At 49.4% G+C, this 26,633-nt stretch overlaps 3 protein-coding genes across 7 annotated transcripts; 1 reads left to right on the top strand and 2 right to left on the bottom strand.

The window, feature by feature from the left end:
* The first annotated feature begins 803 nt into the window (after positions 1-803).
* On the top strand, positions 804-9,224 carry Capns1 (calpain small subunit 1). Its single transcript, XM_038340379.1, has 11 exons — positions 804-887; positions 1,840-2,069; positions 3,019-3,052; positions 3,343-3,432; positions 3,548-3,605; positions 3,705-3,769; positions 5,005-5,073; positions 5,182-5,260; positions 5,369-5,485; positions 8,477-8,535; positions 8,667-9,224. The coding sequence occupies exons 2-11, from the start codon at positions 1,855-1,857 to the stop codon at positions 8,691-8,693; spliced, it is 813 nt and encodes a 270-aa protein (XP_038196307.1). The 5' UTR covers positions 804-887; positions 1,840-1,854; the 3' UTR covers positions 8,694-9,224.
* A 1,008-nt stretch (positions 9,225-10,232) lies between these two features.
* Positions 10,233-12,172, bottom strand: LOC119821387 (cytochrome c oxidase subunit 7A1, mitochondrial). Its single transcript, XM_038340380.1, has 4 exons — positions 11,725-12,172; positions 10,905-10,991; positions 10,719-10,803; positions 10,233-10,348 (listed from the first exon to the last, which is right to left on the bottom strand). The coding sequence occupies exons 1-4, from the start codon at positions 11,737-11,739 to the stop codon at positions 10,293-10,295; spliced, it is 243 nt and encodes an 80-aa protein (XP_038196308.1). The 5' UTR covers positions 11,740-12,172; the 3' UTR covers positions 10,233-10,292.
* A 4,762-nt stretch (positions 12,173-16,934) lies between these two features.
* On the bottom strand, positions 16,935-26,523 carry LOC119821602 (zinc finger protein 565-like). Of its 5 annotated transcripts, none has more exons than XR_005286639.2 (5): positions 26,284-26,362; positions 24,519-24,583; positions 23,042-23,168; positions 21,217-21,312; positions 16,935-18,670 (listed from the first exon to the last, which is right to left on the bottom strand). XR_005286639.2 is itself a non-coding variant. In XM_038340734.2 (5 exons), the coding sequence occupies exons 3-5, from the start codon at positions 24,528-24,530 to the stop codon at positions 18,027-18,029; spliced, it is 783 nt and encodes a 260-aa protein (XP_038196662.1). In that variant the 5' UTR covers positions 24,531-24,583; positions 25,382-25,515; positions 26,430-26,506; the 3' UTR covers positions 16,935-18,026. The 5 variants fall into 5 exon arrangements, 4 of the variants coding, with proteins under 4 accessions (XP_038196662.1, XP_038196663.1, XP_038196659.1 ...); XM_038340734.2 differs by lacking the exons at positions 21,217-21,312; positions 26,284-26,362 and adding exons at positions 25,382-25,515; positions 26,430-26,506; XM_038340735.2 differs by lacking the exons at positions 21,217-21,312; positions 26,284-26,362 and adding an exon at positions 26,430-26,523.
* Positions 26,524-26,633: the final 110 nt, after the last annotated feature.

The following is a 26,633-nucleotide window of genomic DNA, read 5'->3' as shown; positions in this document are numbered from 1 at the left end:
GACAGGGTCTCATGTAGGCCAAGCTGGCCACAAATTTGTTATGTACTGAGACTGTCTTCCTGCCCCCACCTCCCAAGTGCTGGTGTTCAGGTATGTGTCATCATCCCTGGATGGCTCCCATTTTACAGGTCAGGAAATCATGGCTCACGGACATCAGGTCACTGTTTTAGGGATAAGCAGACTCTAGCTGAGGTTTACAGTCCCCCGGGAGTGGTCCAGGCTCAGACAGCTAGACTGCCTAGAAGCCACAAAGGAACCTAAGCTGGAAAAAACAAACTGATGGTCAACTAAAAATCCCCAACAGGGTGTTTATGGTAGCAAATACCTGTAATCCTGGCATCTGGGAAGCAGAGGCAGGAGGATTACTTCGAGTTCGAGGTCAACTAGGGCATTAGGGTGAGTTCAAGTTCAGCTTGGGATGAATAACAAACCTGTCTCCAAGTGCAGAATGAATGAAAGAATGAATGAAAGACAGTAAAAACTGAAGTCCCTTTTGGAGCAGGCTATATACTGCAACGGTGGGTGACCTGGTGGGCGACCTGGATCAAAATTCTAGTTCCCTGGACGTTCCAGTCCCTCGGTGTTAGAATGGTTTGTTAGTATTCAGAGCTGTTAAATCTGGAGGGCGTTGAATTTCTGGCAGTGTGTGTATGGGGGCGGATTAGCTAGGCAGAGGCACACACCCGGAACCCACTACGTGGGGCGGGGCCCTCCCGCGCAGGCGCAGCTGCAGCTGCACTGGCGGCTCTAGGGCCGCGCGGACGGCGCCGGGGTGGTGCGCGGGCCCCAGCCCAGAGGAGCCGCCTGAGTCACCGGCCCCGCCCTCCCGAGCCGGACACAGCGGGAGGCCCCAGAGCCGGAGGGAGCGACCCGGGACCGCCGGAACCGTAAGTGAGAGCGGGCGCGCCGGCCCAGCACCCCTGCACCCCGCAGACCCGGGTTCGGCAGTCTTCAGACCTGGCGAAACCCTAAAGTCGCAACCTTTGGGGTCCGAACAACCGGGCCTGTCACACTCTAGTCACCCCTTCCGGAGTACTCCTGGCCATCCCGGGTCTCACGATCAAAAATATAAGCCCAAAGATCTGAGGGGCACCCCATAAATTATTTGGGGCGTCTAGAACCACGATCCGAGAGCCTGATCCCCATTGCAGTGGGAGGAACTCCGTTATCCAGGATCCTCAGGGCACACAGCCATAATTTTAGGCCGGAGCCCACAGATCCAGTAGCGCCATTGTAATCCCTCAGTGGGAGTACCTAACTGTCCTAAGCCTCTTTAGGGACTTCCTGAACTCAGTCCTGAGGGTCCAGGCTGCACCTCCTACCCTCCCGTCATCCCCACCCTAAGCTCGATTCTGGGGGGCCTCGATCTGAGTCACGTCCGGTACACCTTACACAAATTGGGGTCCTTATGTGGAGCATCCCCACCAGACCCCGCCTGCTTTCCAGCTGCCCCGAGACAGGGGTCCACGTAGTCCAGGCTGGCGCTGTAGTTGAGGCTGGCCTTGAACTGATCCTCCAGCCTCAGCTTCCAAATTCTGTATTCACGATTGTGCGCCACCACGCCCTAGGGGATTGTACCCCTACTCCTCATGATGCCCGCGCATGCCGTCGAGCCTCGGCCCGGGTACCTTCTAGACCCTGGGGGTCTGACCTAACCGGACCCATTGAACCCATTTTAGGACCACCCGCTGTCACCAGTCCAGACCCTAGTCTGAGGCTCCGCCCCCATCCCGAGGACTCGGTGTCGTCCCCAGTCTAGCTGCCGGAAATAAATGCTTTCTTTTCTTGCTTTTTCCTTTCGGGAAGGCGACTACCTGACTCACCCCTTTTTCTCTACAGGACTCTGTTGCAGTCATGTTCCTGGTTAATTCGTTCTTGAAGGGCGGCGGTGGCGGCGGGGGAGGCGGGGGTCTGGGCGGCGGCCTGGGGAATGTGCTCGGAGGCCTCATCAGCGGAGCTGCGGGCGGCGGCGGCGGTGGTGGCGGCGGCATGGGCATGGGCATGGGAGGAGGTGGTGGAGGCGGTGGAACTGCCATGCGCATCCTGGGCGGAGTCATTAGCGCCATCAGGTAAGGCTACCTGGAGGGCCGGGGTGGCCCAAGAACTGAAGGGGCTCAAGTGGAGTCTAGGACCGGGCTGGCTTACACCAGAAAACCGACCCTAGGGGAACCCTAAAGAGTCTGGTGTCGCTTCTTAGGGACGGGCTTGACGTGGGTGTAAATCTGCTTCTGTGGGTCAACGAGTTGGAGGCAGTTTCTGAGGGAACTGTCAGTGGGTTTGGGGAAGACTACGTAGGACTGGATCCATCACTGGGGGCGGAGCCAGTGAATCTGAGGGCACAGCATGGCACAAGACTTGACATGGGTGTGGCCTGCTGTTGTTCGGAGGGTGGGTCCAGGAAAGACCAGAGTCTACTAAGAAGAAACGGTCCAACGAGGGTTGTGTGGGATCAGGAACTGGCTGTTTTAGTGGGTAAAAAAATCCTTGATGGGGTTAGAGCTGGTGGTTGGCACCTAATTATCGTTGGTCACCCAGCAGCGATCCCTCAGAGGAGTGGGGACTGATGGAACTGGTGTGGGATGTTAGGAAGTTAGATTACTGGGAAGAGGAGCAATGGTGTAAGGTTCTAGACAGAGACCTGAAGAAGATTGGGCCGAGGGTAACTGGTGCAGACCCCCTATGAAGTGAGTTCTTCAAGGGGGCGGGTCCTGCTGAGTGGTGGGATGTCAGGGATATTGATTGGGGCCAAGGTGATTCTAACATCTACGATTGGTGGGTGTTCCTCGGCTAGGTAAGGATTCTTCCGTGGGGGTGGGCCCGTGGGAGGGGTTGGCCTGATGGAGGAAAAGGAGGGGCAGCCTTCTTCTGAAAATTGGGACAGGTGAGGACCGGGACATACAGAGGGGGAGGGACCACTTGAGGAAGAGGGGGGCTGAACTTTGAGGGGTCGAACTAACCGTTCTGCGGCCCGTTGGAGGCTCCGCCCCCATGCTCTAACTCCCTCTTGTCTCTCCTCAGCGAGGCTGCCGCGCAGTACAACCCCGAACCCCCGGTAAGCCACCTTAAGTACTAGCTACTCCCCCATCCCAGGCTTGTCTGCATCGTCATCATCGCCATTCCTATAGAGAAGGCTCCCCTTCCTTTCTTAGGGAGTTCCCCTGCCATTCGGAATGTCCTTTCTGAAGCCCTGGGTCTCGGTCATGCTACACGCTACACTCAGTTCAGGTTCCCTGACCTGACCCTCGAACTGCCCAGCCCTCTCTGAGTTTTCCCTGGAATATTTGGGTGTGAGGAGAGAGATGTGCTTCTCCGTATCTATTCTGAGACCTCCTCTCTCTGCAGCCTCCACGTAGCCATTTCTCTAATACCGAGGCCAATGAGAGCGAGGAGGTCCGGCAGTTTAGGAGACTCTTTGCCCAGCTGGCTGGAGATGTAAGTATCCTGGGCCACTGGCCCTCCTTGACCGACAGCCCACAAGTCCTCGTGGTCTTTTATGAGATGCAGACCTTTCCATCTCCCTTGAACTGTCTTTACCTTCTGCTCTCAGGATATGGAGGTCAGCGCCACGGAACTCATGAATATCCTCAACAAGGTGGTGACCCGACGTGAGTGACCAGGGTCAGGGCGTGGGGAAGCTTTAGAGGTTAGATGCACTGGGATGACTGTGATCTCTGACCTCCCACCTTCAACCTGTCACCCCTCAGACCCGGATCTGAAGACTGATGGTTTTGGCATTGACACTTGTCGAAGCATGGTGGCTGTGATGGATGTATCCTTTTGGGACCAGTCTAGAGGGTGTCCTGGCTGAAGCAAGGGTTTTCTTTTCCTTCCTTCCTCCCTTCCTTCCTTCCTTCCTTCCTCCCTTCCTTCCTCCCTCTCTCCCTTCCTCTCTCCCTCCCTTCCTCCCTTTATTCCTTCTTTCCTTCCTTCCTTCTTTCTCCCCCTCCCCCCTTTTTTGTTTTGTAGACCAGGCTGGCCTCTAACTCAAAGAGATCCTCTTTGCCTCTACCTCTGGAGGGCTAGGATTAAAGGCGCCGCTGCTGCCACCACCGCCCAGTGCAGAGGGGATTTCCTGAGAGTGTGCTGAGGATAGCCAGGGTTATATTTTCATATTGAGGACACAGGCCTACCTACATGACAATAAATAGTATCAGCTGCCACCGCAGGACTTTACTTGATCAGTGGAGCCAACCTTTACAGATACCTGGTTAGACAGGGGACACTTAACAGGAAAGGAAACAGGCTCAGAGAGACGCAGTGGTTTTGCTTCTGGCCAAACTGCCCAGAATTCACCTAATATCTGATCTTGGAAGCTAATCAAGTTTGGGGCTGGTTGGGACTTGGATAGCAGAAGCCTCATTTGAAGAATAGATGGCAGGATAGGATTTGGACTTGAAATTTTAAGCTTTTATTTAGGTATTTGCTTTTTAAACAGTTTTTATATTTGTTTATTATTTATTTATTTATTTGAGAGAGGGTTTCTTTGTGCAACCCTGGCTGTTCTAAAGTCCCTGAGTGCTGGGATTAAAAGGCAGGCACCACCACCTCCTGGCTAACCCTCCCCCCTCTTTTTTTTTTTTTTTTTTTTGCAAGATTTTGCAAGACAGGATTCTCTGTGTAGCCCTGGCCATCCTAGAACTCACTCTGTAGACCAGGCTGGCCTCGAACTCAGAGATATCCACCTGCCTCTGCCTCCCAAATGCTGGGATTAAAGTTGTGAGCCATTTCTGCCCAGTTCCAGCTAACAATCTGTAAAGATGTATTTATTTTTACATGTATGAGTGTTTTGCCTGAATATAGTATGTGTGTTATGTGGAAAGGACAGTGCTCCTAACTTCTGAGCCATCTCTCCAGCCCTCCAAGCTTATTTTATTTCTATTAATTTTTTAAAAGGTAGCCTACAAAACAATAGGTTTCCTTATGGCATTACCACACACACACACACACACTCATACACACACCCCATTGTATTTTGTCATGCTGTTCTTAACAAGCTCCTGCTAGAGTGATACTACAGGCAAGCTGGGCTTTGAAGAATTCAAGTACCTCTGGAACAACATTAAAAAGTGGCAGGTGTGTGGTAGCCTCTGGAACTCCCAGCATCCAGATCCCTGAGCCATGGGGACACCTGTGACCCATGCATGCTCCATGATGTTGGACTGTGTCTTCTCTCTCCTACAGGCTATATACAAACGCTTTGATGTTGACCGATCGGGGACCATCAGCAGCAGTGAACTCCCGGGGGCCTTTGAAGCTGCAGGTGGGCTGGCAGGGCTCTGATGGGCTAGAGGTGGGGTGAGCGAGGCCGCAGCACTGTCCTGGGGATGGAGCAGGACCATGCCCTCGCCCTGAGACCGAGCCCTTTCAGGATTCCACCTGAACGAGCACCTCTACAGTATGATCATCCGGCGCTACTCGGATGAGAGTGGCAGCATGGACTTCGACAACTTCATCAGCTGCCTGGTCAGGCTGGATGCCATGTTCCGTGAGTGACGCCCTCTCTGGATCTCTCTGAGGCTGGGGATTTGCTAACCTTCATTGGCCATGGTCTCCTCTAAGCCTGACTTTAACATGAATGATGCCGGGGTCACCGGGGATGGGATAGGCTAGTGACAGCCACCTGGGCTGTGAGGAGAAGCTCCGGAGGCTGTTTAGATCAAGCAAGCATCTGACTCAACCCAGGGAATAGGGAGGGCTGCCTGGAGGAAGGCAAATGTGAGGAAGAGGGAGCTAGAGGGAGCAAGGAAGGGTGTTGCAGGCTAAGGGGCAGTGTGATGGGACTCCCGCTGTTGTTTTAAGGTTGTTTACTAATTAAGTTTGTGTTTACATGTAGAGGTCAGAGGACAACTGAGTTGTCTCTGTCTCTCTCTGTCTCTGTCTCTCTCTCTCTCTCTCACTCTCTCTCTCTCTCTCATTTGCTCTTGAGACAGGGTCTGGCTATATAGCCCTGGCTGTCCTGCAACTTGCTATGTAGACCAGGCTGGCCTCAAGACTACAGAGAGCTACCTGCCTCTGCATATACTACCATACTACCTACATTGGCTTTCTTTCTTTCTGACCTGTTTTTTGTTTGTTTTTTAAATTTTATTTTACTTATATGAGTATGTCTGTCTGTGCCTGATGTCAGATCCCCTGGAACTGGAGTTACAGATGGTTTTGAGCTGCCATATGGGTGCTGGGAATTGAACCAGGTCCTCTGAAAGAGCAGCCAGTGCTCTTAACCTCTGAGCTATTGTTCCAACCATGTCTTGTTTGGTTTTTTTTTTTTTTTTTTTTGGACAGGTTTTTATGTAACTCAAGTTGATTTCAGACTTCATCTGTAGCTGAGGGTGACCCTGAACCTCTGGTCTTCACGCCTGCAGTGAGGGCTTTTATATGGAGTTGATGTAAGGGTCCTAAGACTCTCAGGAGTGGGGCTGCTGTCCCCTTGTTATGGTGGAGGATCCTAAGGTTCAGTTTCCCGCCTTGCACTCAGCCACTCAGCCAGGAAGTCGGAAGCCAGGATTCAACTTTGTGCTTGTTTGAGGACCAAACTGAGCAATGAGAAGAAACGGGGATGATGGGCATGGGTACTTTTTAGTGCTATAAATGCCAAGCTCAGGGGTGCTCAGACTGTCGTGGGCATTGTGGAGCCAGGGCAGATTCTAGGCAAGGGAGGTGCTGGGTCAGCTTTGGATTACAAAGCTCCTTTGTAGTGGTGGGGTTGGGTGTAGTGTGGAGTTGTGTGTAGTGTGGAGTTGGGTGCAGTGTGGAATTGGTTATAGTGTGTAGTTGGGTGTAGTGTGGGGGGTTGGGTGTAGTGTGCTGTTGGGTGTAGTGTAGGGTTGGGTGTTATGGTACACTGTGATCCCAAAACTTGGGAAGCTGAGGCAAGAGGATGGTTAGGAGTTTAAGGTCATCCTTGACTAATTGGCAAATTTGAGGTAATCCTGGTTTTGTGAGACCTGTCTCAAACCAAAATTAATTAGTTACTTAGTTAAAAGGGTTAGGATATAGCATAGTTGGTAGGGAACTAGAATACATGATACCATGCACAGATGCATCCATTAATGTTAACGCCATGCTTCTGTTAACCTAACAATGACAGCTCACACCTGTCATCCCCGTGCTCGGGCTGTAGAGGCAGGAAGATAAGAATTTCAGGAGAAATGTCCTCTGGTCCCCTGGCCTATGGTAGCAGGAGCACCAGCGGCATCCACTACACTATGTGGCCACCTGAAGGTAGTGACTCTGCCTTGGTTAGTGTGAGCAACTCTGGCTTGGTTGTCTGTGGACAGGAAGCTTGGAGTTAAGGTCCAGGGCAGGAGTGGGGACCAGATTCTAGGGCCAAGAAACAGATTGCCAAGTTACCTCCTTTTAGGAGCCTGTTTGGATTGCAACTGGAGAGCATGTGGCAGAGGTACTGGGAGGATGGGCCTGGGTTCTAGTCTGTTTCTGCCCTGTCTTCCTGGGTGAGCTCCAGCATGCCACTTTACTTGTCTATTTATTGAGGGTCAGAGCCTGAACCTGTGTCTTAGGCATGATAGGCAAGTACTCTACCTACCATATTGTGTTATAGTACCCTAATTCTTTGCCTCGTTTAAAAATGCCACATGTCACATAATTAGATAGTTTATTGATTTAATAATATTATTATTATTAAGATACAGTCTCACGTAGCCTGGCTGACCTTGAACCCCCATATGTAGCTAAGAGTCATATGAACTCAAGACCTTCCTTTTGCACAGCCAGCCGAGTGCTGGGATTACAGTGTGCACCACCACACGTGTCTTTGAAGCTCTCTGCACAGTTCTTGCTTGGCACAGGAAAAAAAGGATGAATGGAGAGTTGACTAATCATCATAACAACATCATTATCCTGTAGCCAGTCAGGTGGCACACGCTTAGTCTCAGCACTCTAGAGGCAGAAGCAGGCGGATCTTCACGACTTTGAGGTCAGTCAAGGGACACTCAGTGAGACCTTGTCTGAAAACAAAACAAACACAACAGTTAACAAAAAGAGAATTGTTGGCGGAAGCCACTCACTTGTTCCCGGCCGCTTGACTCCCGAAATCATCACATAGAAATTTGTAGCAGTTGCAATACTGTTTGGCCAATAGCTTAAGCGTATTTCTGGCTATCTCTTACATCCTAAACTAACCCATCTCCATTAATCTATTGCCACATGGCTGTGGCTTACCGGGTAAAGTCCTGGTCCGGGGTGTCTGGGGCTACATGGCGTCTCCCTGACTCCGCCTTCTCTCTCTCTCTCTCTCTCTCTCTCTCTCTCTCTCTCTCTCTCTCTCTCTCTCTCTCTCTATCTCTTTCAGCCTGGCTTTACCCAGTTAAGCCATTGGCCAAAAGCAGCTTCTTTATTAACCAATGGCAGTAAAGCATATTCCCAGCATACATCACCTCCCACATCAGAGAATAATTGGCCATGTGTTTAGTATAATATCATCCAAAGCATCCAAGTTCTCTCTTCCTTTCACCTCTAGGTGCTTTCAAATCTCTTGACAAAAATGGCACTGGGCAGATCCAAGTGAACATCCAGGAGGTAAGGCTGCCTCTCTTGTGGGTGGGTGCTTAGCTCCGATTCCAGCCCCTTCCATCCTATTGCCCAGCAGGCCCTGGGTGAGGTATCTGGTTCTCCAGGGCGCTTTGCTTATCTGTGCCTTCCCCTTCCAGTGGCTGCAGCTGACTATGTATTCCTGAACCGGGACCACAGACCTGCTGTTGCCCCTCACAGCTCAGTCTGGAGCCACACTGAATCCTGATCCTGTCTGCAGCCACATTTTTATGGTCATGTCCTGCTACCCACAGGGCTTTCTTCTCCCTGTCTGGTACCCAGCTTCCCAGTCAGCAGCCAGAGGCCAACATGCCCCAGCTTGCCATACCCTGAGTTACCCCTGGCTCGAAGACAAGCTAGTTTGCTCTCTCTGCTGAAGGGTCACCCCTCCCCAGCACACCCATCCCACACCCTCCGTTCCCTTCATCACCTTCATCCTGTCTGTGGGCCAAGCCTAGCACTCCGGTTGCTTCCATGTCCCAAGGGCCCTGTCTCAGTTCTGGAAGGATCACTCCTGTCCCCACACACCCTATTACACACTCGTTCAGTCACCTCCCAGGCAGCCAAATAAACTCCAGGCCATGGCAGGCCCACACACCCTAGTGCCAATGCCTGCACTGTTTCCACAGCTGTCAGGCCCAGGAGGAAATAAACTCTCCACCTGCTGCTTCCCATGGGCTCTGCCTCCTGAGTGTTGAGAGGTGGCTCAGAGTCCGGGGAGGAGGAACGATCTTATGGGGCCTTGAGTATTCGTTTAGTTACTATATAGTGTGTGTGTTTAATGAGCATGCCCGTATGTGCACCATGTATCTGCCATCCCCTGGAACATAGGTACAAAGGGTTGTGGGCCACTGGGGGTGCTGGGAACTGAACCCAGATCCTCTGCAGTAACAGGGAAGTATCGTCTGTCTCTCTAGTCCCGAGAGTGGTTGGGGTGCCTGTCTTTGGGGCTGGACCATGTATTTCCTATTCCGCATCTTTTTTTTTCTCGTACTGTTCTAAGTTGAGACAGCCTGGCTTTGCTGAGGCTTCACTTGGATCCCATGCAGGCTCAGGATGGGACTTGGAATCCCCAATGATCCCCTTGCAGCTCCCAAAGCTTCCAAGCTGTTAAGAGATCCTGGGGCCCCTCTGTATTTTGTCCGTTGGGGCCATGTTTGTAGCTCTCTGAACTTCTATCTTTTGGGTCTTTTAATTGATTGCCTGATTGGTGCAAAGGATGGCACCTAGGGCTTTGCACATGCTAGGCAAGTACTCTAACACACACACACACACGTAGATTCTATGCTCTTCCACTCAGCCATATCACCATCGGGCTTCAGTCTTGGTGCCAGTCTTTATCCTCCTTTGGCTCATAGATCATGCCATCTCTCTTCCTTTCTGAATCAGGGTCTCCGTATTGTATAGCCCTGGCTGTTCTGGAACTAGACCAGCACCTTCCCTACCCTTTGGGCCTCTACAAGGGGAGGGGATACCATGCTGGATAATAATGCCCCTGTTCCACTCAGCATCGCCACTCCAGGTCCTTGGTCCCCCGTGGGCATCTAGAGCAGGTCGTCTTAAGTACCACACTGATCCAGCATGAGGGGCCAAGGGTTGGGGTGAGTTGCTTTCCACTGGGTAGACATCCCTGGATGATGGGAAGGTGGGTTGGAACACACAGACACACAGGCCAGAGCCAAGTGGGGTTCTCAAGAGGCTAATATGTTTATTGATGTTTGTGCAGGTCCGCCGAGATTCTTGTGTTACTTCTTGTGGGGGAAGGAGGCCCAGCCCAGGCAGTATAGGCAGTAGGCAGTGCCTAGGGAAAGCATGGATAGCAAATGAGATCCTGACGCCCATGCGTCCTCTCACAGGACCTGTAAAAGCCCCTTAGGTTCCCCCAGCCCCTCATGGGTCATAGCTCAGTTCAGCTCTGAGCTTCCTCCCAAATTGGATTCCTCATGGGGAATGCCCACCCCCACCTGTTTTGAGATGAACCAGGCCAGGAGCTTATTTTGGGGTGGGTTGGGCAGACCCATCACTAGCTCCGATTCCTCAGGGCAATAGGTAACCCATTGTTCCCGTCCTCAGACCTTGTCAGCTCAGGACTCGCCCCCTCCTGAAGCACTGACTACTGTCTGAGATCCTGCTAGTCCACAACCCAGGCAACCGGTGGGCCCTGCACTCACCCCCCAGCGTCAGGGTCATAGTCAGTCTGTATAGGATGTTGTCCATCGCCCCGCCCTTCAGGTGTACTGGGAGGTCGTTGTTGGCCTGTGTGAGGGATGAGGGTGACAACAGGGTGCTGGGTCCTGCACAGACCTCCATGTGCATGGCACCTCCACCCCACTGTGTGTCCAGGGACATTGTCCTACCTGGAAGAGTTTCTGCTTCTCTGCCACACGATTTTCTAAGTGGCTCCGGGCAGATGAGCTAAAAGGCCGAATCAAAGCCTGGGAGACCTGGAGGGATAGGAGATGGGTGGGTTGGTGGCACCTGGAGAGCTGCCTTCACGTGGTCCTGCCGGAAGGGGTGTAGGGACTACATCTGTCTTAGAATTAGAAGCAAGAGACCAGTCACCAGTGAGAGCGGGGAAGGAATCAGTGGAGGCCTGTAATCCCAGTATTCAAGCAGGAAGATCAGGAGTTTGGGGCCAGCCTGGGATACTCAGTAAGCATTTTAAAAATGAGGTTAAGGTGTTACATATGTTATCACACTTGGGAGGGGGAGGCGAAAGGATTAGGAGTTCAAAGAATTATTCAGCTGCATATCAGGTTAGAAGCCAGCCTGGGCTATATGATGCCCAGTGTCCAAAAAAAGGGGGTGGGGTGGGGATAAAGGTAGGAAATCCATGCCGAGAGAGTACAGTGTGGAGGTCAGCAGACTGCCAAGCGGGTCCCAGGGATGTCAAGACTGGCTTGGAAGTTCCCTGAGAATTTCCAGGCTGCCCAAGACACCGGGAGTTGGTATTAGGGCTCCGAGGGATGTTAAGGGGGAACTCGGGTAAAGGGAAGTTTAAACCCAGGATTCTGGACCAGGTTAGAGGTACTGTCTTGGAAACTCAGGGTGTCAGGGAGGGAGTCCCAAACTACGAGGGGTGTACGTGTTCCAAGACTCCAGATCCTGGCGTGTTTAAGGTAGGCGTCTGGCTTGTGGGGTTCCCCTCCACCCCGACACAGCCCGTGGGGGCCTCACCCGCAAGGCCCTCATTTTGCGTCCTCTGCAGCTCGAGTCACCTCCTCTCAGTCCAAGGACGTGCAGCACTTTACCCGTGAGGGAATCCCAAGACACGCCTGCTGCGCTGGGCTTGACAGTTGGGGGCGTGGCCAAATCAGATTTGTCCAATAAGCTCAAAGGTGTTCCAACCTACCAGTCATCATCTGTTTCCGTGTTTGGGTTGATTCCAACAGAATACTTTTTGGCAGAGATGGTGTCTCAGGGGACGCACCATTCCCCGGCCTCGTCTAGGGCTACTCTGCTGGTATCTGGGAGCTAGTGAGGGCAGAGGTAGATTAACTCCTCATTCTGTCTACAGAGTGAGTGATTGCACCTCGTACCTCAGAGCCTTAGTTTCCATATTTGTTTCCTGAGAGACAAGTCAGAATCTTCCTCGGTGTCCTGAGGAAATAGGGAGGCACCGAGATAAAATTATTTACACAGCCAGAATTGATTTAAGAAATTAAAAAAAAAAAAAGATAAGCCGGGAGTGGTTGCTCAGTTCTTTAATTCCAGCGCTCGGGAGGCAGAGGAAAGTGGATTTCTGCCATTTCAAAGCAGAGTGGTCTACACCGGAGTTCCAGCCCTGCCAGGGCTGCATAGAGAGACTCTGCCACACACTTTGGGGTGGGACTGGAGAGATGGTTCAGTGGTTAGGGGCACTGGCTGCTCTTCCAGAGGTCCCAGTTTCTGTTCCCAGTACCCACACTGCAGCTCACAGCTGTCTGCAGCTGCAGTTCCAGGGGATCCAACACCCATACAGAGACATACATGTAGGCAAAACACCAATGCTCATAAAAATAAATTATAAAGAATACCTGGGTGCTGGTGGTGGCACACACTAATACCAGCACCTGGGGTGGTGGTAGTGGGGGAGAACAGGGAGGTGGATCTCTGAGTTCGAGGCCAACCTGGTCTACATAGCGAGTTCCAGGACAACCAGGGCTGTTACACAGAGAAACCCTGCCCCCACAAAACAAAAACAAGCTTAAAAAAAAAAAGAATAGAGACTCTAGAAACACAAGAGCAAACTGAGGGACAGAGGGGAGGGAGGGAGAGACCCCTTGAGAAAAAAGTGTGGTTCCTCTGTAGCTGAAGTTAGGCTCCCTAGGCCTTTCTGTGGGATTCGGCCTGGAGCAAGGTCAAGAGGGCAACCCACTGTTCTGTGATTCTCTAAGACTGGCCATTTGGGTGAGGCGCCAGGGGCCATTGGGAGTTAGGCTTAATTGTAGAATAAGACCATAGGTCACCAGGTCTAACTACTAGAGAATAGGTCATTTTGGTTAGATTTCTGGCCCTTTTGTCTCTATAGCCAGAGGTTTATTGAGGCAATAAAGTGAGCTCAGAGCATAACTCAGCTAGCATAGTTAAGAAAAAGGAAAGGCTCACCAGCCAGCTCTGTGGGTAAGCTGCTCACCGCTGAAATCTACAAGGTTGTCCTCCCATGGCATACGTGGGCCCTCCCATTATATACACCAAAGCCTTGGCTACAGAAAGTTCCAGGCTGAGGTGAGCTACCTGAGACGTCGAAAAGGAAAGCACAGGAGGAGAGAAGAAAGAAGGAACTAGTAATGTGGTTTTGAGAAAATCAAACAGAAGCCACTGGTGCTAGTGGGAAATCTGTTTCTTCTGCAGGACCAATTCTAGCACCTAGCTCATTCTGGGCAAGCGCTCCGCCCGAGCCGAGCCATACCCTAGCACACACTGAAAAAACTGAAGCCGGAGTCAAATATTTTTGCATTTAGTTCAGTTTCATCTGTGCGCAATCACACATACGCAATACCATTGAAAAGACCCTCGTTTTCTTCAAAATGCATCTCGGTGGGACCTCCAAAATGAAAAGACCCTCGTTTTCAAGGGTGGCGATTTCCCCCTTAACTCGATGACCCAAACCAACAGATGCAATTAGCATGAGGTTATTTTATTAATTTCACAGGCGTCTGTGGGTGAATCAGCAGGTCTCGCCAACTGATCACCCCGATCCAACTCTTTATTCAGCTTTTATAGGTTTACAGGTTACATGGGGAGGGGGGCTTAGTAACAGTAATTCTATTGGTAGGGGCTTGGGTCATCTTGGGGACAGTCCCATTTGTCTGTTCCCAGGTTTACTCACAAGGTATACTTCATCAATTTGACAGCTGTGATAAGGAGGTCTGAGATCTTAGTCCGGTCAGCTAGTCTCTTGACCAGATGTATCCCATAAAATACCCTGCTCTGGTGCCAGTTGTCCATAAACGGAGACAGTATCTGACCCAAAGGTCACCTTATCTCTGTCTCCTAAAGGTTAGCTCAGTTCACCTCTGTCGTTTATCAGGACTGGCCAGGACACCATTCTAAATTTATAGGGGGGCATTCTGGTCTTGTAAATGAAACAGCCAGTCGTAAAATGACCTAAGCTTCCCAAACATCTGAGAAAACAGCTCCCTGTGAGTGAATGATCCTTGATCTGCTGGAAAAGCTGCTGATGGTCTGTTCTCATTCTCCCAGACTTGCAACTATATATATATTCCTCATTTTTGGAATCCATATTTATTTCTTGGACTCTTCACCATATGCATATCACACACACCCCTCCCCCACAATTATGCACCATACACACACACGCATACCCACTCACAGAAATATGCACCTATACACACAAATACCCCCACATATAAGTATGCAACTATACACACACACAACCCCCCATACACAAATATGCACCTACACACACACACACATACCCACCCACAGAAATATGCACCTAAACATACACACATGTATCCACCCATGCATGCATACATGGAATGGAAAAATAAAAGTGCTGAGTGGCAAGGGAGTGTTTATCTAGAATCCACCAATTAGGGGCTTGGGTTTTGGCTCAGGGGTAGATCTAAGCTAGATCGTGCAAAGCCTAGCTTGTGCAAAGCCCTGGGTCCCATCTCTAGTGCTTCAGGGAAAAAGTAGCGTAAGAGCAATCCTAGGACTCAGGCTGAGACAGGATTTCATGTTGGAGGCAACCCTGGACTACACAGGACTGTGTCTCCTTCCTTTGACCCTGCAAAACGTCCTAAATGTGAGGCTTTTCCTTCTTCCCACGGCCTCTCTCAAGTCATCACAATAGGCATGCAGGAAAAACATCCGTGCACGTAAAGTTAAAAGTCAAAAATCACGCCAGAGATACATAGTGATATCCTGTCTCAAAACAAAACAACACAAAAACAAACAAAAATAAAAGAGCGAGCAAGCAAGCGAATAAATTGCCGCTTGTGGTGGAAGTCTGCCAAAACCTGTTTGGTAGCACTCTTCTGCCATCTAGTGGCGGAAACAGTCAGCTGCTCTTCAATCTGAACCTTTCCATGTATTGATTCTCTGATTTACTTTCTTAGTCTCACCCCACCCACACCTCTTTTGTCCCCAGACAGGGCTTTGCCACACTGTTCTGGCCTGTCTGGAACTTGAGATCCTCATGTCTCAACCTGACTACTGCAGTTAGTGGCAGGTCCCACCAAACCATGCTTACAATTGCTGATTTTAAATCAATGCATCCCACGGCACTGTAAGCTACCTCATAAGTGCATACCCGTAAACCTTTTGGGAGGCCGAGCATCTTGAGTTCCAGGATAGCCAAGGCTATATAGTGAGACCCTGCCTCAAACAAAACCCATGAATATTCCTGACTGAATAAAGGTACCAGATGAGTAACAGAAAATACATCTTTGGTCCTGCCTCCAGTTCCTAAAATTCTTTGAACCAACAGAGTGACTGACAGTGTTCTTTATTTGCTAATGGGATGTCGGAGGTCCCCAGGTAGATAGATAGATGGGGGCTGGTCACCAGAAAGACCAAGGCATGAAAAAAGGTTGGACATCCATCCTTCCCAATATCCTTGGGCTTCTAGGGATGGGGATGATGGAATCACTTATGGTTGATGATTAAAAATTTACTATTTAATTAAATAGCCCTTTGGTGGGCTCCAGGATTATGACCATGTTATGAAGATGACCATGTTATGAAGCATTATGTGGTCACAATATAATATTGTGAAGCACAATATTATATTGTGAAGCACAATATTATATTGTGAAGCATGTTATGAAGCATTATGAAGATGGCAGATGGTTGGGCAGTGGTGGAACACACCTTTAATCCCAGCACTAAGGAGGTAGAGGCTGGGGGATCTCTGAGTTTAAGGCCAGCATTGTCTACAGAGTGAGTTCCAGGACAGGCTCCAAAGCTACACAGAGAAACCCTATTCTGAAATGAAAACCCCCCCAAAAAAACTATTTTAAACACACAAACAACAAAAAAACTAAAAAAATATTCTGTCTACATAAATTGATGAGCACCAAGTACATGCTGGTGCCTGCAGAGCCAGAAAGGGGTGTTGGGTTCCCGTAGCTGGAGTTATGGATGGTTGTGAGCCACTGGGAGCCAAACTCAGGTTTTCTGCAAGAGCAACAGATGCTCTTAATGACTGGCCATTGCTTCAGTGCCCACTCCGTTTTGGAGACAGGGTTTCACTTCATAGCCTTGGCTGGCCTGGACCAATTGCCTTTGCCTTCAGAGTGCTGGGATTAAAGGCATGTGCCACCACATCTGGCTAAATCTCTAATATCTTAGCTCCCAGTTGTAGGAAATGCCAGAGAGAGATGCATGTTAAATTACAGCACGGAGGCCTTCTACAAGGTAAGTGACACTTTCTTAAAAAGAAAACAAATAACCAGCTGAGCAGTGGTGGCGCACACCTTTGATCCCAGCACTCGGCAGGCAAATCTCTGTGAGTTCGAGGCCAGCCTGGTCTACAGCATGAGTTCCAGGACCGCCAGGGCTACACAGAGAAACCCTGTCTCAAAAAAAAAAAAAAACCTAAACCAAACAAACAACAGCCCCCCAAAATACAAAACAACAAAAACAAACAAACAAAAAGCCAAATCCCAAGAAGTTAGCTGGCATGGGAGTGCAAGCCTGTAATCCCAGAATCTGGGAGGTGCAGACAGAAGGATCAGGAGTTCAAAGTCATCTTCAGCTATATAATAATTTTGATACCAGCCAAGGTTAAATGAGACTCTGTCTCAGAAAACAAAATAAAAAACAACAAAGAAGTAAAAAGAAGGGACAAAATTGCAAAATTCATTAATCGGGAGCAATATTAAGGTCTGTGCCACACCAACCAAAAGACACATTCACCAGTCAGCACACCAAATCAATAATCTAATCAGGATCACGGTCTATTTGGGATTCTCAGAAATTGAACATATTTTGATAGGCAATAAAGACTTTTCTATGTTCATATGAAGTTAATTTTAGCACAGGTTTGCTGACGCTTAGTAACCAGAGAACAAGGCGAAGTGAATTCCCATGCTCACTTTGTCTGTCTGCTGGCACTGAGTCTTCTGATTCCTTTAACAGAGATGAATGAACTTCTTCTGACATTATTCACACTGGGGGCGATACACCTCTGGCCAGATGTGAACTTCACAAAAAGGCTTGTCTCTGCAACTGATGTTTAGGACTCTAGGGGTAGTGAGTCCTTTTCTGTCCTGCCAGCCTGCTCCCAGATAACGATCCAGAGACTTCTTATTAATTATGAAAGATCGGCCTATAGTTTAGGCTTGTTCCTAACTAGCTCTTATAAGTTAAATTAACCCATGTTTTTTATTAATCCACATTCTATCACATGGCATTACCTCTCTTCCATTAGCTCTCCTGTGTCCTCTCTGTGTCTCCTGTGTGTCCAACTTCCTCCTCTTCTCCCTTTCTCTCCCTGGAAATCCCACCCGTACCTCCCGTGTAGCTATCTGTCATTCAGCTTTTTATTACACAATCACAGAGTGCACAAATATCCCAGAACCCTCTAGTCAGTGTGAACTCGGTAGTGGTCAATGAGCTGTGAGCCATGGATAAAGGCCTGCCCACATTCTCTACATTCATAAGGTTTGATACCAGGGTGAATTCTCTGATGTTCAGTCAGCTGTGAACTGTGAATGAAAGCCATGCCACACTCCCTGCATATGTAGGTTTCTCATAGGTGTGGATCCTCTGGTGGTGAGTCAGCCTGGAAACACGAATGAAGGCTTTTCCACACTCCTTACATTCATAAGGTTTTTTCCCCAGAATGAATTCGCTGATGGCGAGTGACTTCTGAGCTATGGATAAAACCCTTCCCACAGTCCTTACATTGGTAGGGCTTCTCCCCGGTGTGGATTCGCTGGTGCACAGTGGGCTGCCAGTGCTGGCGGAAGGCCTTTCCAGTCTCTACACTGACAGGGCCTAGCCCCTGTGTGAGTTCTCCAGTGCGGTCAGCTGGGAACCACGAACGAAAGCCTTCCCACACTCTTTACAAACGAAGGTTTCTCACCCGTATGGGTTCTGTGATGCAGAATAAGCTGTGACTGCTGCCTAAAGGTCCTTCTACATTCTTTGCATTCATAGGGTTTGGCCCCAGTGTGAAGCCCGTGACGGAGAGTAAGGTCGGAAGTGCGACCAAAGGCTTTCCCACACTCCTGACAGTCATAGGGCTTCACCTGCATGGATTCTCTGATGCTGAACGAGGTGTGGGGCTCGCCCAAAAGCTTTCCCACACTCCTTACACTCAAAAGGCTTCTCAGTAGCAGGAGTCTTCTGGTGCTGCGTAAGGGGTGGGGCCCTGCTAAATGCTTTCCCGCAGTCACTGCATTCGAAAGGTTTCTCCAGAGTCCTGCGGCTCTGATGTAACAGGGCGAAGGATGTGCGAGGCTTGAAAGCAGGCATACTTCCATAGGGGACTTCCACTGGCTTGAGATGGCACTCCTGACTCCACGGCTGTCTCTCAAACTGGTTCTGCGAGCCCCGTCGTCCGTGCCGTGGGAGTCCTCAAGGCCACAGCTTTTCACTTCCTCCCTTTTAAAGGACTCTGTTTCCAAAAGTCCTTGCTGTGGAACTCCTTCACCCCTCGATGCCACGCCTGGAAACCAGAGAAAAACAACTACAAACTATTTTTACCACGAGGCACGAAGACACCACAGAAAATATGGGGATAGAATGAAAATTTTCACCATAAAAAAAATTTGACTTAGGGGCTGGAGAGATGGCTCAGTGGTTAAGAGCATTGCCTGCTCTTCCAAAGGTCCTGAGTTCAATTCCCAGCAACCACATGGTGGCTCACAACCATCTGTAATGGGGTCTGGTGCCCTCTTCTGGCCTTCGGGCAGAAACACAGAATATTGTATACATAATAAATAAATAAATATTAAAAAATTTAACATACTATGTCTCAAATACTGAGCAGTTTTTTGAGGGCACAAATATGGTAGAAGCATACATACTGCCAGACTGGGGCAAGAAAAGAAATTAAGCCTGAGGGTCCCAATTCTGAAATCGACCAGAGTCACCCAGCACACAAGTCCCAATGTCTTCCTGGCGTGTATGCATGTCTATAAGCAAAGCAGAACCATCTGGACAGACATACTAACTATATGCGTGAGAATTAAGTCCCTTATTCAAAGTTGAAGGACCTCAGACCAAATCAAAGAGGAAACAACAGGGCTGGGCAGAGGGCTCAGCAAGATGCTTGCCACTGAGCCTGCCAACCTGACTTGATCTCCAAGGTCCACACGGTGGCAGGAAAGAACTGATTCCTGCAAGCTGACTTTTGACTTCTACATATGAATGAACACACACACTAAATAAGTGTAACAATTATTTTTTTAAGAAGCTCTTTACATCTAGGAATGGATGGGCATCTTTTGGGACAGTTGACATAAGACTCAGAACAAGAGAAAGTTCTCACATGAGAAGAAGAGGTAAGAGCTGGGAGGCCCTGCTGCCAACACTCAGATTGGCCCTTGTTGTACACCTGCCTGAGTTTGAAGAGGCAATAAAAACTCCTGTGCCCCAAGACTGGATGTGGGGAACTTTTCCCGGGGCTTTGAATGTTGTATTCATAGACAAGGATCGCTGATGTCTGCAACACATCCAATAACATGCTGGTTCGCACCAGGGCCACGGGGAAGAACTGCATTGCGCTTATTGACAGCACTCGGAAGGTAAGAGTCCCGCTACACACTGCACAAGCTAACTCCTGAGGAGGAAGGAATTTTACAGCTTTTCTGCTTTTTCAAGACAAGGTTTCTCGGTGTAGCCCTGGCTGCCTGGCAGCAGTGGTGCACGCCTTTAATGGCAGCACTTGGGAGGCAGAGGCAGACAGAGCTCTGAGTTTGAGGCCAGCCTGGGCTACAGAGGAAGGGATTTTAAACAAAAAAGGATCAATGAGCCGGGCGGTGGTGGCGCACGCCTTTAATCCCAGCACTCGGGAGGCAGAGGCAGGCGGATCTCTGTGAGTTCGAGACCAGCCTGGTCTACAAGAGCTAGTTCCAGGACAGGCTCTAAAAAAGCTACAGAGAAACCCTGTCTCGAAAAACAAACAAACAAACAAACAAACAAAAAAAAAGGATCAAGGAAAATTCAAAAGAACTGTGATGGAGAAGCAGGGCAGCTTCCTGCCTACATCGCCTCAGACCAGGCTGCAGGGGCGGGGCAGGAACCCATCTGCTAGAGGGCAAACAGCTGGAGCTCTGCCTGAGGAAAACCAAAGTGCAGAAGGCACTCACAGAATAAAGGTGTTTATTCTGAGAGAGAGAGAGAGAGAGAGAGAGAGAGAGAGAGAGAGAGAGAGAGAGAGAGAGAGAGAGAGAGAGAACTTGGCTGTGGGGGCACATGCCTTTAGTTCTAGCACTCAGAAGGCAGAGTCAGGTGGATCTCTGTGAGTTTGAGGTCAACCTGGTCTATAGAGCTAGTTCCAGGACAGCCAGGGCTACACAGAGACACCCTGTCTTGGAGGAAAAAAAAGAGGAAGAGGGGTGGCTCCCTGGTTAAGAGCACTGGCTGCCTTTCCAAAGGACATGGGTTCAATTCCTAGAACCATATGGTGGCTCTGTAACTCCAGTTCCAAGGGATCAGATGCTCTCTTATGGCCTCCTTTGGGAACCCGGCATGCATATGCTTCAGACATATATGTAGGCAAAACACCCATATACATAAAATAAAAATAAAAATAAGCCGGGAGGTGGTGGTGCACTCCCAGCATTTGGGAGGCAGAGGCAAGTGAATCCCTGTGAGTTCGAGGCCAGCCTGGTCTACAAGAGCTAGTTCCAGGACAGCTAGGACTGTTAACACAGGGAAACCCTGTCTTGAAAAACCAAAACCAAAACAAAATAAAAATAAAAACAATACATATACATTATTTTCCCAAATTATAACTACCTGATTTATCAACCACAGAAGGCAGAGGCAGTGGAAGGAAATACTATCTAATGCAGAATGTTTTTACATTTGTACTTAATGTGCACACCCAGGCCAATGCTGACAGGGTCCTGCTCTGTTTCCTAACTCAGGCCTTTATTCTACAGCAGGCTTTCAGGGCTTCCTGACAATCACCTAGGCTACAGCTATCTGTAGACACATGGTACCGTTAGTCCTATGATCTTTCCAGCCAGATCAGGTCTTACTCACTTGGGTGCCAAGGTCTTGTCATGTAATTTGTAGCCATTCATGGCTCTTTCCCTTGCTCCAATAAGAAGATGACATCAGGCTTAGAAATGACAAGTCCTGTTCATGGGAAGAGGAATGAGGCATGACCAGACTGTTTATACTTCAACTCTGGGGTCTGGAGAGATGGTTCAGTGCTAAGTGTACTGGCTGCTCTTCCAGAGGATCCGAGTTCAATTCCCAGAACCCACAAGGCCAGCTCACAGCTGTCTGTAACTCCAGTTCCAAAGGACATAGACATACATGCAGGCAAAACACCAAACACCAATGTATATGAAATCAACAACAACAACAACAACAATAACAAACATTAAATTTCAAACTCTGACCAGGCATGGTGGTGCATGTCTTTAATCCCAGCACCCAGGAGGCAGAGGCAGGTGGATCTCTGTGAGTTCAAGGCCAGCCTGGTCTACATAGGGAGTTCCAGGACAGTCAGGGCTACACAGAGAAACCCTGTCTTAAAAAAACCAAAACTGGAAGGAAGAAAGGACAGACAGAAGGAAGGAAGGATGGACGGATGGACAGAAGGAAGGATGGACGGACGGAAGGAAGGATGGACGGATGGACAGAAGGAAGGACGGACGGATGAATGGACAGAGGAAGAAAGGAAGGAAGGAAGGAAGGAAGGAAGGAAGGAAGGAAGGGAAGGTTCCTGTTTCCTAGCGCTGACGTAAACTGCCTGTAGCCCCATTCACCTGTTGTACGTCTGATCCTCATCCCTCCCGTTCACTGTGCTTTCTAACAATGTGTAGCAGCCAACTCTCTCACCCCCGGGAATACCTTATCTCGCCTATACAAGGGACTTCAAGAGGCCAGCAGGGGCTGCCCTCTCAAACCCCAACTGAAGGTGAGACAGCCAGCTGGCCAGTCCCAAGTACACCCCAAAGTATAGCTTGTTTTAACTGGAAAATAATGGTTTTGGTCTTTCTCCTTGCTTTAACATAGAGGACCTAGAATTCCTGACCTTCCTCCCTCCGCCTCCAAGTGCTGAGATTATGGTGTGGACCCAAAGAATAGAGACCAAAAAAAAAAAAAGTGAAGACTGTCCAAAGGACAGGGAGAAGAAGGCGCCCAGTGAATGGCTCACTTGCAGCTTCACAAAGCCCAAAACAATTCTCCTAGGAAATGGAGAACAGACATTGAGTGAGACATTTGGAAGTGGGCTGAGAAAGTCAAAAGGAGATGGGCTGAGCTGTATAGCTCAGTGGCAGAAAGCCTCGAATATGTAAAGCACTGGGTTCAAGTCCTAGAATTCAAAAAACAAATAAATCCCTAGAAATTTCAGACCATTGTTTTTTTTTAATATTTATTTATTATGTATACAATATTCCGTCTGTGTCTATGCCTGCAGGCCAGAAAAGGGCACCAGACCCCATTACAGATGGCTGTGAGCCACCATGTGGTTGCTGGGAATTGAACTCAGGACCTTTGGAAGAGCAGTCAGTGCTCTTAACCTCTGAGCCATCTTTCCAGCCCCCAGACCATTGGTTTTGAATTGGGATTAGAGTTCATTAACCCTTCCGCTCCCCTCCACTATGCCAAGTCAGCTCTGTGCCTTTGGTGGCTTGTCCCTGGCTTTCCCATTATGCTTGGCAGGCCACAGGTCAAGGGCAGTGAAGGTGGGGGATTTCCTAGCTCTCCCTCCCCTCTGACCTGGGAAATACACGGAGTGCTCACTGCTGCTGGCTGCATCTTTCTGCCCCCTTCCTTTACCCCTCAGGCCAGAGGCGCACACAGCACCTCCCACTGTTTTCGTCGGGGTGTCCCCTTTCCTGTGTGGCCTTACCTAGTGAGAGCAAGTGACTGAAGCTCTCCAGAGTCACGTCTCTGTACAGGTCCTTCTGGGCAGGGTCCATACACTTCCATTCTTCCTCTGAAAGCTCCACGGCCACATCCCTGAATGTCACTGTTTCCTGAGACAATAGACTTACATATAATTAGTGAATTAAAGAGTTTTTTTTCTTTTTTTCAATTTTGAGACAGGGTTTACTCTGTGTAGCTCCGGCTATCCTGGAACCCATTCTGTAGACCAGGCTGGCCTCAAACTCACAGAGATCTGTCTGCCTCTGCTTCCTGAGTGCTGGGACTGAAGGTGTGGGCCACCACCAGCTTGTGATAGACATAAGTTTTTTGTTTTTTTTTTTGTTTGTTTGTTTTTCGAGACAGGGTTTCCCTGTAGTTTCTAGAGCCTGTCCTGGAGCTAGCTCTTGTAGACCAGGCTGGCCTCGAACTCAGAGATCTGCCTGCCTCTGCCTCCCGAGTGCTGGGATTAAAGGCGTGCGCCACCACCGCCCGGCCTAGACATAAGTTTTTGTATATAATTTCTGACAGCATGACATTATGAGTATGGGTGTTTTGTCTGCATGTATGTTTGTGCGTCACCTGTGTGCCTGTGCAAGTCAGAACAGGGCTTCTGATCCCCTGGAACTGCAGTTAGAGGGTTGTGAGCCACCATGTGAGGCTGGGAAATGAATCCAGATCCTCTGGAAGAGTAGCCAGTGCTCTTAAACATAGAGCCGTCTCTCCAGGCCCATGAAATACTTTTCTTAGAGGGAGTGACATGAAACAGCATAGGAAAGGAAACCGCTGAAGTCACTGGAGAGGGTCACCTCATCCTCAGTCCCATTGCTATTACAAGAAAGTAAGCTACTGTCTTCTTCAAGAGAATGGATTTCTATCCCTTTGACACCCTGTGAGAGCTTTGTAAATAGTGCCAAGAAGAGAGGAGGTAGGGAAGTAGAGAGGTGGGGCCCATCACTTGCTCCCTGAGAGCAGGTTACAGAGGTATTTTGGCATAAGGCACGGAGATGCTCCTATCTTCTCAAGGGTTAGGAGAAATTCCGGGGCCAGTGAGATGACTCAGCAGGTAAGGGCACCTGCTCCCAAATCTGGTGATCTGGGTTCAATCCCTGGGATCCACATGGAGAAGGGAGAGAACTGACTCCTTCAAGTTGTCCTCGGACCTCCGAGTTTACTGACACCGCACCACCACCACCAGCAAAGTAACTAAGTAACTAAATGTAAACAAAGTAACTAACTAAATGCAAATAAAGTCTGGGTGTGGTGGCACAGGCCTTTATTATCCACACTCGGGGAGGCAGAGGCAGGCAGATCTCTGTGAGTTTGAGGCCAGCCTGGTTTAATAGTGAGTTCTACGCTAGCCAGGACTACACAGTAAGACCGTATCACAAATAAGTAAATAAACAAGTAAGTAAATAAATAAAAAGTAAAACAAAAATATTTGAGAGGAAATTTCAACCTACCTGAAGGGACATAGCATTCAGAACCTGGCCTACTCTGATTTCTCGTTTTGGATAAGTGAAGAGTCCTAAAAAGGGAAAATGGAGAGAAGGATAAAGCCCAGATGAGCTAACAGACAAGCTCAGTCCCAAAAGTCGGCAGGCTGAGGACTGGGTCACAGCAAGAATCTGCACACACACACACCCATCTCCCCCAGGGAAAAGTAAAAGAGAACCAGAAATAAGGGTGGAAATGGGTTCAGACAGGGTGGAGGAAAGGCCAGTGTGTTTTATACCAGTGGGAATGATCAAGCAGAGAAAAATTAGTAACAGAGGCAACGTTGGGGCCACATTACAGAGGGTCACAGATGGCTAGCCCCCCTCCCCCCCAAAAAAAAACCACACAGCATTCCCAGCTACAGTGGTCAGAGAACCTCAGTTGGTCCCAGCTTCAGAGTTCCAGGCCTCCAGGCTAGTTTTTAAGTCAACTTGACATAGGCATCTGAGAGGAGGGAACCTCAAGCAAAAGCTTCCAAAAGACTGGGTTGCTGGCAAGCCTTTAGGGCATTTTCTTAATTAGTGATTGATGGGGGCAGGCCCAGTCAATTGTGCTATCCCTGGGCTGGTGGTCCTGGGTTCTATAAGAAAACAGGTTGAGTAAGCCTATGAGGAGCAAGTCAGTAAGCAGCATCCCCCATGGTTTCTGCATCAGCTCCGGCCTCCAGGTTCCTGTCCTGACTTCCTCAGATGAAGAACTGTGGCATGGAAATGTGAGCACAACAAACCCTTCCCCTCACAAGCTGCTTCTGGTCATGGTGTTTCATCACAGCATAAAAACCCTACAACAGAAACGGGAGACAGGATCATGGAGTATTGTTGTAACACACCTAACTATGCTGGCTTTTGGAGGATCGTAGAAGGACTCTGGGCTGGAAAAGCTGTTGAGTTTTCGAAGCTCAGTGGGCCGTTCTTTGGGAGCTTAGGAGACCAGAACGCTGAGGGACACGCAGAAGATGGAGGCCTGGCTTGGGAAAGGTAGAGACACTATCTGAGAATCTGTAAGGTCTGGTCGGCTGGGGCTGAAGAGTGGGCCGTGATCAACAAGAGACCAGAACCACTGACGTGAAACCTTTGTTTTACTGGGACAATTGATGTGGTCAGCAGCTGCCGAGACATTGACGGGGATTAAGGAGAGACCCGCAGCACTGAGGTGAAAGCACAGTACTCGACACCATCCAGCCATAACTGAACAGTCACTCTGGAGACAGTCATTAGCAAAGACAGTCCACACCTGCATGCACAGCGTCACCTGCCACAGAGTCTTATCCTCTCGCCCTCCCTTCTCCCAAAAAGGACACAGTAAGGATGCCCACGCAGTGCTGATGCATAACCACAGACACAGAACACTGCTATACACACACAGTACTGCTACTCAAGGTCACTTAACCCACAGAGACAAACACCGGTGATAGTTACAACTATATTCACATCCCACAGGAATAAAGGCTATCGGGCACATAACACACTACAGGACCACGCGATGCTATTTCCACAATCACAAGATTCCGGCACCACAACACATAGCATCACAATACGTCTGCACAGCAACGATCAGCTATACAACTTGGAGACAGGTGATTTCAACCGCACACTTATAGCATTCATAACCGGTCACGCTGCCACAATCAAAGCGACACTTAGAATCCTGCAGCCCAGGACTGCTCCCTAGTACACAGCCCTAAGGCTCGCGACACTCCCGGTCCCCGCCCAGGACTCCCAAACCCCTCACCTACGATCTCCTAGAACGCGCGCGCGCGTCCGGTTCTGCCAAAGCTGAAGAGTTCACCAAGTTGAGATGCAAAGTCAGCTCGCTAAGGACTCTGGGAAACGTAGTCCAGAACCCCACCAACCATGGACAAGATGTCGTCCTTTTACCTTAGAGTTTGGGCTCAGTCTGTTTCTATAGCGTCCGTGAGGTATCAAAGAGAAAGCCTCCCACTCCGAACATCCCACCAGATGTGAACTTTTTGAGGTCCAAATGACGACAATCTACCCAAAGAAACCCCAAAACACAACAGGCGGCCGCAATGCCTTGTGGGAAATGTAGTCCAAGGTCGGAAAAAGCCGTGTTGGCGATAA

Source organism: Arvicola amphibius, chromosome 8 (assembly GCF_903992535.2).
Source record: "Arvicola amphibius chromosome 8, mArvAmp1.2, whole genome shotgun sequence".
In the NCBI taxonomy this organism is placed as follows: Eukaryota; Metazoa; Chordata; class Mammalia; order Rodentia; family Cricetidae; genus Arvicola; species Arvicola amphibius.
Note: the sequence above shows the minus strand (reverse complement) of the source record. Positions and strands in the feature narration are given on the sequence as shown.